This window comes from Vigna unguiculata, chromosome 5 (assembly GCF_037176805.1).
Source record: "Vigna unguiculata cultivar grain cowpea cultivar isolate G323 ecotype 2 chromosome 5, ASM3717680v1, whole genome shotgun sequence".
Lineage (NCBI taxonomy): Eukaryota > Viridiplantae > Streptophyta > Magnoliopsida > Fabales > Fabaceae > Vigna > Vigna unguiculata.
The window spans coordinates 50,663,302-50,677,367 of NC_140796.1; the positions used below are offsets into that span (position 1 = coordinate 50,663,302).

A 14,066-nucleotide genomic window follows, 5' to 3' on the forward strand; every position below is an offset into this window, starting at 1 on the left:
TTGAATTCAAATAATTAGAAAGTGTAATCAATATTGATCTTGATGTGAATATGTATGAGCGAGATGATAGTAAATTTGAAACTGATATAGACGAAGTTGAATTAAAATAATTAAAAAGTATTATCAATGTTGATCTTTATATCAACACAAGCGAGTTGAAAAATTCTTCTTGTTTATCATCAAATTATTTAAATAGAGTTTAAGGCTAGCTCCTCACCCTTAATCACACTTTATGTGATTTTTTTAATTAAAATCACAACATTATTGGTCCAGAAATTTTTTGTTTTCAAATACAAATTTAAATGGGATGCAAAAGTATTTTTGTATGATATACAGAATAATTTTTTCACAATATAAATGGGAATACTTTTTTCACAATATAAATGATTTAAATCTCAGGTTTGTAACGCCCAACTACAGATTAAAAAAATTGTATTTTACAAATATCACTTACCAAAAAATATAGAGAGAGAGAAAAGAGAGAAATTTTGATTGTTTATTTCATTGAATTTTATTAGAAATTTAACTTCTACAAAATTTTGTTATAATAAGATATTGGTGGTGATATATTGTTATTAGTTAAATTCAAATAAATAAATATTGTTGATTAATGCTGAATAAATAAAAATGAATTTTTATAGAAAAATGATGTAGTTCCATAATTAAAGTAGCAAAATTATTAGAGATTAGAGAGTAGAAAAATAATAACTGCACTGTTAACAAAGTCTTATTTGATAGATAAGCATCAGATATTGTAAATACTTTTTTCAGTTTTCTCACAATGACTTGGAATTTTGAGTCGAGTTGAAGCCATAAGACCAAACTCCAACCGAAGAACTCCAAAGTCCACGTTTCAAACACCGCACTGCATCTATCTACTCTCTCTCTATATATATGCAAGTGCATCTTGCGAAACCAACTCCTGAAAACAAAAACACAATTTAAACAAAAAAAGAAAAAGCAAAAAAAAAAAAAGAGGGAAGAAGAATGGGATGAAGCTGGAAATCGAAATCTTGCAGAGTAAAGAAGAGAAGGCATTGACATTTGAAAGATGGAGCAACGAAACCCTTCTCCCTCGCCGTCACCCGTTCGAGTCCTCATTCGCCCTCCGTCTTCTCCCTCGCCCTCGTCCTCCGATCATCCTTCGCCGGCGCCGTCGCAGGCGCCGCTGACACGCGCCTCCGATGGCGTGGTGGTTGTCGGCTTCGTCGCGCGACGGCATGACGATTCCGCGCAGCTCCTCGACCGTGTCATCGACTCCAACGTCTTTGCCTCCGGTAATCTCGACGCCTCGCTCCTCGTCGACGATGAGGAGGCGAGGGAGTGGTTCGAGCGGAGGAGAATCAGCTACTTCCACGACCACGAGAGAGGGATTTTGTTCCTTCAGTTCTCTTCCACTCGCTGTCCCGCTATTCACCCGGCTGCGGACGTTGCGCCTCCGGGATTTGATTCCGCCGTCGAGGAGCACGAGTTCGGCGACCTCCAGGGAATGCTTTTCATGTTCTCTGTATGTCATTTTCTTCACTATTATAAATACCTTACATTTTATTATGTACACTTTTACAATATCAATAACCTAATCGTATAGGATAAATTATAGTTAGAGAAGGTCTGGTAATGTTTTTGATATTCATGTAATGAAAGTATGTGGGATTAGAGTTCGATTTACACTGTGAAAGAGATAAGTACACTAACCTTCGGTGAATTAGTATGTTGAATTTTACTGTTGTTGTTAGCTTTTTGTGAAATTACAGGGTGCGTGGTCTGTATTATTTTTATTTTAAATTGTGCGTGGTTGATGGTGTGATTGACGTCTTAGAAATGCAGGTTTGTCATGTTATTATATATATTCAGGAGGGGTCACACTTTGGTTCTAGGATTTTAAGGAATTTTCGTGTGCTGCAATCAGCTAAGCATGCAATGGCTCCCTTTGTTAGATCCCAAACTATGCCGCCTTTGCCGGCTAGATCGCACCCTTCACCGTCCTCTAGACCTGCTTCAGCAGCAAACAATTCTTCTCCAGGTAGAGGTGGTGGTAACTTGAGTCGCAATGTGTCGGCCATATCTCTCATGTCAGGTTTAGGTTCTTATGCTTCTTTGTTTCCAGGACAGTGCATACCTGTCACCCTGTTTGTATTCATCGATGACTTCTCCAGTTTATGTAATTCCAGTGCAAATGGGGAGGATACTTCAGATAGTACTTCACTTAGTCAGTCGTCTAGTTTGAGTGGAGCAGCCAAGGGAAACTTGTCTGCTAAAGGTTCTGGTTCGGTAGTAGTGCTGGCACGCCCTGCAAGTCGATCTGAAGGTGGATTTAGGAAGAAACTACAGTCATCTCTTGAAGCACAAATTCGCTTTCTGGTGAAGAAATGCCGGACGTTATCAGGTCCTGAAGTAACTCATCCTGGCATAAGAACTGCGGGTTCCTCAACTTCTGCTCCTTTGTTTTCACTTGATGCATCTAGAACAGTTGTCTTATTAGACCGGTTTTCAAATCAAAGAGGCGAGTCTCTTGAGTTTGCCAGTGGCCTTGTTGACGATGTGTTAAATGGGAAAGCAACTTCAGATTCCCTTTTGCTTGAAAGCCATAGTCAAAGTGCAACCAAAGAAGATTTAATATCAGTTAAGGAGTTCATTTACAGGCAATCTGATATTTTGAGAGGTAGAGGGGGACTAATTAATTCCAACAGTGGCTCAGCTGCTGGTGTTGGCATGGTTGCTGTTGCAGCAGCTGCAGCTGCTGCTTCAGCTGCATCTGGAAAAACGTTTAGTACTCCTGATCTTCCAAATTTTGAAGTTTGGTTATCTTCTAGTCGTCATATCTTGAGTGGAGTTCTCTGTGCAAAAGGTGGTTCCCTGGATGAATTTGATATTGTCAAAAGAAAACCTCATTCTCGGAATACTGTTTCATCCTCAGCGGAAGGATCTTTGAAGAGTACAAATCCTTTAGATGTTGCAGTAGCTTGGTTACAAAGTGGTAGAGGGTTGAACACTAAATTCTCGACTATGTGGTGCCAAAGAGCCATTCCAGCCGCAAAGGAAATTTATTTGAAAGACTTGCCTGCTTGTTATCCTACTTCACAACATGTGGTCCATTTAGATAAAGCATTAAATGCATTTCGCTCAATGGTGAAAGGACCTTCAGTGGAACTATTTGCAAAAAAATTGGAAGATGAATGCACTTCCATATGGAAATCAGGAAGGCAACTATGTGATGCTGTTAGTTTGACAGGAAACCCATGCATGCACCAAAGGTATGATGCTGAAACCAGTAATTCAGATTTAGGAGCCTCGCCCAGGCCACATTCAAGTGGCTATTTTTTCCTTCATGCTTGTGCTTGTGGGCGTTCCCGACAGTTACGTCCTGATCCTTTTGATTTTGAATCAGCTGATGACAGTTGCTTCTCTGACTGTGATAAGTTACTTCCTGCAGTCAAATTACCAGAAACAGAAGTTGCAGGGCCTGTTAAACCTTCTGCTTGGAGTTTGCTTCGTATTGGGGGTGCTAGCTACTATGAATCTTCTAGAGGCTTACTTCAAAGTGGATTTTCTGCCACTGAAAAATTTCTTTTCAAATGGACAATTTACCTAGAGAAAAAGAAAATACCAAATGGTTCTTCAGAGAGTATAGTGAAGCAAGGCTCTGTAATTAGGGCACCCAAGGTTGAATCCATTGCAGATGCAAAGAAAACTCGGGTTATACAAGCACACCCTGCTGTGCTGAACGGAGTGGAAGACATTGGAACATCTTTAGATGTCATGAAGGTTGATGATAAAAAGATAAGTTTTGGTAGAGGTTTCCCTATTTTCAAAATGAAAAAACCTTTTTCTGAGGTTGTTGCTGGATCTACGGCCAGTGATTCAGGATTCCCTCCTCTTCAACAAAGGAAGTTGCCTACACCAGGTTCAGAAAAGGGTATCAAACAAAGCAGGTCTAGTAACCAGACTGTTGAACAGGTTAATGCAGCCATTGATCATCAACTATCTCAAAAATCTCAAAATATTTCATCTACTCAGGGACATGTTGATGCTAATGGCAACAATATCAGCAGGGACAGTGATCCTTTTTTGCGGATTGGTAACAATGTATTACCTGTATACTTGAATGATGTTGAAAGGAACAAATCACATTCTTTGAAGCATGTAATAGTATATGTTGGATTTGAGCATGAATGCCCCCGTGGCCACCGTTTTCTGTTGAATGCAGAACATCTTTCCAAACTTGGATCTTCATACTCATCATCGGAAGAATCTCATGTATCTTCTATGGAGCCTTCTGGAATAAATCAGGCAGGTCATACTAAAGTAAGCAAGAATGCTTCCTGGAACAAAGTCCATCGAAGCTCAAATGAAATTCTTTCTGCAGCCTCAAATAAGGAGAGAGATGTGAACAAATCTAATGAAATGATTCCTAATGGTGATTCAAATTCAGATGGATTAATACATACTGACATTTCGCTAAAGCAATATAATTTGACTTCAACAAATACATTCGCAAAACCCCTGAATCTTACGAAGGATTTTGGAGGAGATACTCAAACTATTGGCATGGATGGTGGTGATCTTGCATGCTCCATGTTGAATCAAAACTTGCCTATCTACATGATCTGTCCTCACTGCAAGCTTTCAAGGAATAACAAGGATACACCAAAGGTTAAGTTTGCAAGTGGGATCTCACAGCTTAAAAGAATTTTTGTGGTAGGAGTTTACTTTATGTATAAGAATTAAATTATGTTTCAATTAGCATGATAATTTTCTTTTCCGTTAATAATAAAATGCATTTTGGAGTGTGTATGTCATTTTATTCTTCTGATTTCTTTTCTTATAAGCCTACAGTTTTGCACAAATTTCCTTATGGTTGTTTGTCTTTTACACTTTGTCTATGAACTTCACTTTTCACATATTTGCATTATGTTAAAAATATGACATTTTCTAGGGTAATCAACTCATCCATATATATTTAGCTGGTCTATGTTTGTGTGCCATTTGATATTAATGTTGACTGTTGAGTTTAATCCTTTTATTTTTAAATTATTATGAAATTGGCAAACTAATCTATGAATATTTTTTTAGGTGACACCCGCATTTCCAGTGATACTAGCATCATGCCCTGTTGTACAATTTGAGGTATGCCTTTATTCTTCCATTGTGCAGCTCTTGAAAATATTTGAATGTAAATTAACAATAGATAATTTGCATAATTAAAAAGCCTACTCTTTATGCATAGAGTTAAACTGCTCAACAAATGGATGCTTTATGATGTGAGGGAACTAACTTCTGTTGTGTACTATAGGCCAAGCTTGTTGATATGTGTAGCATTTTGTCTCTCACCATTTGTTTCATCTTTGTAATTGCTGGTATTGCTTTTACCAAAATGTTGTACAAGTACAATCAACAGAGAACTTGAAAGCCTTTAAAGTTACCTGTGAATTTTAGCTGCCATCTCTGAAATTGTTTAACTATTGGAGTTAAATTTATATGGCTGTCATGCGCTGATGCTTGACTAATAGCTGTTTGTTCAAGAAAAAAATCAACTTTTCAGGAAGGGAGAATTGCTTTGTGCAGTATTCAAGATCATTTGAATAATCTTTGTTTTTTTTAAATCAATTTTGCAGTGAGTAAAATTGATTTTGAGAGAAGTCGAGTAGAATTCAGTCTAGGTATGAGATCCACAAAACAGGCACACACACACACATTTAAGAAACGAGAATGGTTTATCTTCAAACCAAAGTAGTTCTATCTATCTATCTATATATATATATATATATATATATATATATATATATATATATATCATTCCCCTAATTTAATATTTTCTTGAATCTTTCTAAATCAATGTCGATATCTAAAACGAAACCAACCCTCCAAATTTTGCAACCTTGTTGGTGTTTGTACTTTTCAAGTTATATAAATCTGCTGATCTGCTCAATTGTGTCTTGCTTTTTTGACCTTGTAGACATCATGCTTGCCTCCCTCAGTTCCAGATCGTGAGAAAAAATTGCAGTTTAGTCTTGGATGTGAGGTGATCTTGCCACCAGAGAGCTTCCTGACACTTAAATTACCATTTGTGTATGGTGTCCAGCTTGAAGATGGCAACAAACATCCTCTTAACCCCTTCGAACAGCAGCCTGAAATGACTGCCTGGATCGCCAAGGGCACAGTACTGCAGATCTTGTCCAAGTGGAACAGTGATGAGGGATATCAAGCACAGTAAAAGCTTACTAAAATTTTGAGTGGCGTTCCAAGATTGAAAAGGAATGAATGTCAATAGCTTCTCGAAAACTCAGGTGCAGCTTGTGCCCCCTCTTTCTTCCTTTTAGCTAACATCATATTTTGGAAATTTAATGGGCAAAAATATGCACCTTGCTATAGTTATTCAGTACAGAAACTAGATCCATTATACTAAAGGAAACAAATTATATTGTGTGCCCTTTCAAAGAAGCCCTTGGTACATCTGATGGAGGAAGGTAAAAAGTGTATATGAGATCATAGTTGGCAAGAGTATACTGTGGCAGGGTCCCGTCTAGTGAAAAACTTGTGCTAGAATGTCTTGATAATCAGGCTACCGCATGTCTATCTACTTTGAAGAACTAGCAGAAACCTTCTCACAAGTGTTCTTTTTTTTTTTTTGCTTCGTGTGTTCTTGACAGAATATTTGCAAGTTGTGATTAAACTTTAGTCGGTACCTTTAAAACCGATTTGTAAAGTTTTCTTCACTCTATATTAGCTATATTATAGCATATTTTTTGCTTATAGAGATTATCTATGAATTTTGAAGGTCTAAAACTAATCGGTGAATGTGTTGGGTAAAAAATTAGGCTATTAATGCTGATTACAGTTTAATATTGTCTTGCATAAAATAATTGAGTTTGTGACTTTGCTGGGATTGGAGATGTGTGCAGGATACGTAACTCTGTGGATGATGGATATGTTCTGCAATTGAATTACTGAGATGTAATGGAAACTAGTGGAGTTCATTACTCAGGCATGAACTGGTAACATGGATGTTTTCTTTTGTACATTGTTTGTACTTAAATCTCCACCCTTTTAATTAGGTGCAATTGTTGGCCACTTGGTTATTTGCAGCTCTGTGGTACGCTTTCTAGCTTCTTCGTACGTTCTTGTATCTCATGTGGGTATCTGCAAATTCATGATTCAGTTATTGCTCTCTGGATTAATTTGGATGATATCGCCCCTTTACAAATGAAAGCACTCCATGATTAGAAGGAGCCTGAGCTATGTGCATCAATTACCAGAGAATCATCATGGTCGCAGTAATGGTATGTGACTATGCTTTCTGGACGCAGTTCCTTATTTGTTTTCGTATTTATCTTTAGTGTCCTCTCTTAAAAAAGACTTCATTTGTTATGATCCTTTTTCTCTTTAGCCTTCTTGACGGTAAATTTGTTGTGGGGTCTGCTTGGATCTTTATCTTAGTTTGAATAGTTGATACGTCCGTTCTACCAATATTGTGCAGCTTATTGTATAGAACTACAAAATAATATAAATAAGCAAATAAACTGTACAGTTTGTTAGGTCATGCAAAGTAGAGGTAAGTGTTGATTGATCGCTTATATTTGCACGTGTCACAGCTAATTGCATAACCAACTCTTGAATTTAGATTGAAGTCCATTAATTGATGTACTACTGGAATATGATGTTAAGGAGTAACTCTTGATACGCTATAAAAGAATCTCATTATCTCTTTCACATAATTCTTGGGCCAAAATACAGGCCTCGTTTCTGTGTTTTTATTTGTATATGTATGTTACTTATTTATGGTCATGTCCTTGTCACTAAATCTTCGAAATGTAGACTTTCAATTCGACTGATAGAGACTTACTATGAAGACGAAGTTTGCTTGCAGGTGATGCTCCTCAAAGTAGTAGGTGATGAAAGATAGGATGGGATGGATGGAGAAGATGATATAACGAGGACACTCACTGATATCTTTGTACTGATCTTGTTCTTTAACGTGAACCACAGTATATGAGCATTGATATTGACCGTGTGCATTTCACTATTATGACAAAAGCACCAAAGGATAAAAGGAGCAGGCGTGGACTAGGCAGGAAAATACCGTGCTCATTGGTGTACCAAGGTGGTGAAAAATGGTTGAACTGAAGCCTGTGAAAGCCTAAAATCGAGTGTTCTTGAAACTGTTGGCTTACGCATTACGTCATCTGGAGAACAAACAAACTGTAATTTTACGACTGAACTTTCGTTTTAGTCCGTAGGGTTAGAAGCATTGCTCGTTTTATTTTATTTCTTGATTTTTAACATCTTCGCTCATTTATTTTGTAAAAGTAAGTCATTCCATTTTATTTCTCTTCATTTTGCATTACAAAGGTTTAAAGAGAATGCCAACCTTCAAAATCGGATGAAGTAAATTTTGTAGAGTGGATAAATTTTCTTGGGATTCGAATTTGAAAATGATTCATAATTTTTTGGGTGAATTTTATACGCGAATTATTCCGGGGTGTTTAGAATTACTCTTCTTTTCCTTATAAAATAATGAAGATCAACGTAAATCCAAGTGTTGTGCACCCATCCAAAAATGTGACTAAGTAAATGTATTGACATGGTTGATTTTATTTTACAAAAAAAGTTTAAATGTAATTATATATGACTAAAAGAGTAATGTCACGAGAGTTATGAAATCATTGAATTATTTTATGGTAGTTACTTTAGAAGTTTATAATATTGTCAACCGTAATAACATTAGATGATAATTGTCATACGTGATTAAATTACATAATATGTAAACAGAGTTAACTTTACTTTATAAGTGGTTGAAGATTCACTGGTGGTTAAACAAAGTGATGGTATGAAATTAGTGATTAATAGTATCATTATTGAAATATATAATAGACTCATAGCTAATGATTAATGATGTTTAGAAGTCATTAACTATATTAAACGTCTGGTGCACATTTTCGAATGTGTGAATATTCACTACTCTTTTCTACCAGTCTCTGTCGAACGATTTTCTTTGTAGCACGAAATAATTTTAAAAATAACTTATTATGAACACTTGTGTTTGTAGGGTTTCGTGTTTTTCTAGTCTCTGTAGTGTTTTTATTTGTTCTGAAAATTGAAGAATTACACAGAACGAAGTGTTGTGGTGGTTATAGCATGTGATATCATACTACTATTATCATACTGATGGTGTAGGAGGTTCATACTTGCTCCAGATTGTGGCGTCCATTTTGTATTGTTTCACGGTTCATCACAATCTCTTAAATGGAACACGTCATACTCGGTGCATTAACTCAACCAGAAAAAGATGCCACGAATTCAAAACCTTGGTTCAGAAGAGCGCCAGTCACCCATAGCTTCAAATTTTGCAGGTTAATCTCTGGCTCAGACCCTTTTATCTGTTTTCAACACACCAATGAATTAATCTGTGACCAAAAATAATAACTCAATATTTAAACGAAACAGAATTATTCAATTCGAAAGGAGAGGAAAAAGGCTCACATTCAATGTAAATGTAAGTTGAAAACTGTTACAAACTGTAGCCAAGTTTGAATTCTGAACACTAAAGCCTGCAAGAGACTCAAGAGCTCTGAACAACGATGCAGCCACTCCTTCTCCTTTATTGCACACTATTTTTGCATAATACCCTCTTTTCTCCACTTGCACAATCTCCACCTACAAACAAGCATTCAGAAATTGTTGCAGCAATTAATGTACATATAGAAAGACTAACTAAAAAATTATGGAGTTAAGTTATATCAGGAATTTCCTTAATCAAACCTACCTGCATGATCTTCTTGCAGATTGGATGACTATTCCTTGCAGTTTGCACATTTTTGGGATTGTTAATTGATCCTTGATAATTTTCAGACACTAATAAAGATGCTTCAAGTCCTGCAACTTCAGCCTTCAGCTTCCTAGCTTGAGCTTGAAGTTCATGCACGTATGCTACTGCGTCTCCAATTATGGAAGCCTTGTCCATCTGTGTACATAGCTATATCAATTACATTTCACTCTCAAATATAAAAATCATGCTAGTCTTAGACTCCCTTTGGACAAATTTCAACATAAACAAACACTTACAGGAAAAGCATAGTTTAAGTAAGAAACTTAGTTAATTTTACCTTCATGTGTTTATAGAGAAATTCTTCCAAACAAAACTTTATTAACATATGTTCTTAGTTTCAAGCAACCCTCTTATATTAGACTTTATAATAACAGTTTTCCTAGCTTAATTAATCGAAATGGGGACACGTACCTTTGTTATGTTGGGAACCAAAGAACGCAATGCGTAAAGCTTCTCCTTCATTCGGCCTCTCCTTCTCCTCTCAGAAATGAGAGTCTTAGACCTGTCGTTTTTCAGTTTGGGTTTGGAATCATCGTTCTTGGTCGTTGTTGTTGTCGTTGTTGTTTCAGAAAAATGTTCTCCATCGTGTTCTTCTTCTTCTTCTTCTCTTTCTCCTTCTCCTTCTCCCTTTATCTCCCCATCAAAGCATGAAAAGGAGCTAAACGTGGAGCTTTGATCATAGACATTCACAGCATTGTTATAGTTCTGATCAAAAGGGTTTGCAGGGCATGGAAGGAGCTGATTGTTAACAAAACAATCAGTGATGAGATCAGAACTAAAGTCACAGTTAGCATCTTCATTCTCCCCTCTGATCAAATTGATGAACTGATCAAAATTTGGATTGTCAACGAAGTCATAAAGCTCAAAATCATTGATGTACGACGGTGTGTCTTGGTGAATTGCATCCATAGCGTTCATAGTTACAACTTGGTTAGTTAGAGGTCTGATCTTAATATATATAGAAGGTTGACATGATTATTAATATATAGTTTTGGTGTGAATGGAATAACAAGAGTTTCCTTTCATGTCACCAAGGTCTATTATTTTATTTCCACCATTGTTAATCAACTTAAGTAGAGATGCCTTTTATTTGGTTAGTATCTGTCAAAGGACCAAAACATGTAACCTACTTGTACACAAGATAGTTTTTTGTTGCTACTTGCATGTATTTTCTTTCAGAAACAGTGCTGAGAAAACTGTGGATGTTCAAGTAAAAGTTTTAGACTGTGTTAAGTAAGTAACCTTTTTCCAGAAGCAATTTTAAATAAAGCTGGTCATTTTCATATCATATGCTGAACAGCACTATTTTATGCTGCATTAGAAGAGGTTGAATATGGTAATGAGCATTTCTTGACTTTTATATTGATTGAAGTTGAAGCCAGTATTATTGTCAAGTTCATTATCACAAAAGGGTCACTTTCTATGCTGAGTACTGCAACATCTTCAGGATAAATAAATGCAAATTCACTACTGTTATAATGTGAACAGAATCTAGTGGGAACATGATGACGTGCCTCACATATTTTAAATTTCATAAAGCAAATGCTGTGGTTGCAAGTTAGTGATTTCACAATCATAACAGCCGTCAAACTTTGCACCACAGTAATACTCCCTATTTTGTAAAAATTATCAAACATTTGATAAAAAAAAAGAATCCACTGTTTCTTCTATAACTATTGACTTGTTACTGAAAGAAAAACATGCAGATATGAACTGCATATGTAACTGTGAAAAGTGAGAGTAAATATATAATCCCATTGACCTTGATCAGATGATTGAAGTTGTGGATCCTCTGACCCTTTCTTTTTTCAGGAGGAGAATCTAAACTGACATCATTGACCACGGTTTTGATGCCTTATTTAGTTTTATTTTATGATAGCTAAGTATCAGAAAGAACCACACGCAGAGTTGTTGAATTTCTTAATGAACATCACTGTTTTGGAACAATACTTGTGGAAGACACGAAAAGGGGTGTGTGAGACAACAGTGTGAGGTGACGCTTACACGTGCCATGGCTCACTGTAAACATTTTATTATAGTTAATAGTTCAATTCATCTCATTCTAACACGGGGTATTTTTAATAAGCTTCATAGCTGTTATACCATAGAAAAATAGGATTTTTTTTTTTCTTCTGGTTTTGGTTCTAGAAATAATGAGCACCAGGAATATTCTGCATGTACAAATGAATAAATATTGTTGGGTACGTCATGTTATAGCTTATTTTAGTTTGTCATGGTGAATTTCTTAAGTTCATGCGATGTCTGGAATGTTGCATGATCCATTCTATTCTTTTGTATAACCAAACAGAGTCAAGCCTTGGATTATTTTTTAGTTCCTAATATGAATTATAGAGAAGAATGAAGTAACCCTCAAATTAATCATATGCATATATAGTTTTATTATACAATATCTCACATTAAAACTTTTCCTCTTTCCACTTTTTGTATTGTAACATCCTCTCTTTTACCGGTGAATTCTCGTTATGATGTTAAAAATAAGGGTTAAATATGTTTTTGTTCTTTCAAGTTTAAGTGAATTTTGAAATTAGTCCATTTTCGAAACTTTATACAAATTTAGTCCTTTATCTTTAAAAATGCGTGGATTTAGTCTTTCTTATCAAATTTTGTTAAGTTTATTTGACATTTTAAACGTATTTTATGATAATATTTGAGTTAACATTGAAACGAAAATGTGTCAAACAGGTGTAAACAATTCAAATACTATCATAAAATGCGCTTGAAACGTCAGATAAACTTAACAAAAGTTGGTTAAAAGGACTAAATTCATGCATTTTTAAAGATAAATGATTAAATTGGTCAAAAATTTTGAAGAGGGACTAATTCTAAATTTCATTGAAATTTAAGGGATAAAAGCATATTTAATCCTAAAAATAAAAACTCTGAATTCATTAGGAGTGAATTTACCTTCGGTATATTTTCATAAATTGATGGATTCATTAAACTACATAACTTTTAAGAAAAAAATGTATTTTAGTTTCAAGAATGTTAATGATGATGTTTTTAACTTTTCATGAGCATACAATTAAGGGTTAGTTCATATTTAATAGGCAAAAGTTTTGAAAAAAACTAAAAGTTATATTAATTTAGATGTGACTGTGAACGAGAAACATTTGCTAAGGGAAAAAATTAACCGCAAGTGAAAATTCAGATAAAAAGGAATATTTTCAAGTATAAATATAAATAATCGAAAACAACAGTTTATGTAATAAACTTTATTATTTGGAAAGAAGTCATTTATGTAACATTATGTAACAAACTCTATTTTAACTAGCTTAGGATTAGCTTCCACTAAACTTGTTTGGATGGAAGAACTAAAGTTGTGTTTGGATTAAAGGATAAAAATGGAGGAGTTTATTTGAGAAGAAAAAGATGTTGACGTGAAAATGAAGACAATGAGAAATAAATAAAAAAAAAATGTGAGAATGAGAAAATTTGTAAATGATGTTACTGAATTAATATATTAAAAAAATATAAAATTATAAGATTATAACTTTAGTCTTGTGTTTAAAAAATAAGTTAAAAAATGTAATTAGTGTATTATTATTATACTATTATTTTATTATTATTATTATTACTATTACTATTATTATCATAAGATTTAATTATATTGTTTGTATTTAAATTATAATACAATTTTGAAATCGGTTTCTAAACTTTGATATTGTACATAACAACGTTAATTTTTATTTTTTTGACGTTCAGTGTTGCCACGTGTTGACATTTTTGTAGTTTATGTGTGCATTTTTTAATCCACAAATCAATTAACAATAAATATTATTTTAGATAAAAATAATTTTTAATTTATAAAATAATGTCTAATTTAGTCTATATAATGACTAATAACTTTTATCTCTAAATTAGTTGTTATTTAATATTTGTTTACTGTTATAAAGTATTGAAAATAATATTAGTAGTGGAGGAGAGAAATAATTGATACATGATTAAAAATACTAAATTTAATTTCACAAATAAACTATCTTCTTCGCATTTGAAGACTAACTAAGGCATGAGGCAATGAGAAGTATGGTTGAGCATCAACATTAAATCTTACCCTAACAAAGAGGGATCCTCTTTTAACATCTCAATCATTGTCATTAACATCATCTAAGCATTAAAAACATGCTTCTTAAAGTATACAAATTTGTTTGATTACATATTACTATTCTAACTACTTAAATACTGCTCTTTCTCTCTTCTTCTTTTCTATGTCATCACAATA

At 34.5% G+C, this 14,066-nt stretch overlaps 2 protein-coding genes across 13 annotated transcripts; one reads left to right on the forward strand and one right to left on the reverse strand.

Moving 5' to 3' along the window:
* The first annotated feature begins 832 nt into the window (after positions 1-832).
* LOC114183788 (uncharacterized) lies at positions 833-8,328 on the forward strand. 11 transcript variants are annotated; one of them, XM_028070929.2, is made up of 8 exons: positions 834-1,507; positions 1,828-2,023; positions 2,108-4,698; positions 5,074-5,127; positions 5,957-6,287; positions 6,903-6,995; positions 7,087-7,280; positions 7,868-8,328. In XM_028070929.2, the coding sequence occupies exons 1-5, from the start codon at positions 1,052-1,054 to the stop codon at positions 6,212-6,214; spliced, it is 3,555 nt and encodes a 1,184-aa protein (XP_027926730.1). In that variant the 5' UTR covers positions 834-1,051; the 3' UTR covers positions 6,215-6,287; positions 6,903-6,995; positions 7,087-7,280; positions 7,868-8,328. The 11 variants fall into 11 exon arrangements, with proteins under 11 accessions (XP_027926722.1, XP_085529750.1, XP_027926726.1 ...); XM_028070921.2 differs by having other exon boundaries at positions 833-1,507; positions 1,828-4,698; positions 6,893-6,995; XM_085673624.1 differs by having other exon boundaries at positions 833-1,507; positions 1,828-4,698; positions 6,893-6,995; positions 7,160-7,280.
* Positions 8,329-8,880: 552 nt separating this feature from the next.
* On the reverse strand, positions 8,881-10,772 carry FRU (FER-like regulator of iron uptake). Of its 2 annotated transcripts, none has more exons than XM_028073487.2 (4): positions 10,238-10,771; positions 9,764-9,961; positions 9,481-9,654; positions 8,881-9,377 (listed from the first exon to the last, which is right to left on the reverse strand). In XM_028073487.2, the coding sequence occupies exons 1-4, from the start codon at positions 10,742-10,744 to the stop codon at positions 9,273-9,275; spliced, it is 984 nt and encodes a 327-aa protein (XP_027929288.1). In that variant the 5' UTR covers positions 10,745-10,771; the 3' UTR covers positions 8,881-9,272. The 2 variants fall into 2 exon arrangements, with proteins under 2 accessions (XP_027929288.1, XP_027929289.1); XM_028073488.2 differs by having other exon boundaries at positions 9,266-9,404; positions 10,238-10,772.
* Between the last annotated feature and the right edge of the window lie 3,294 nt (positions 10,773-14,066).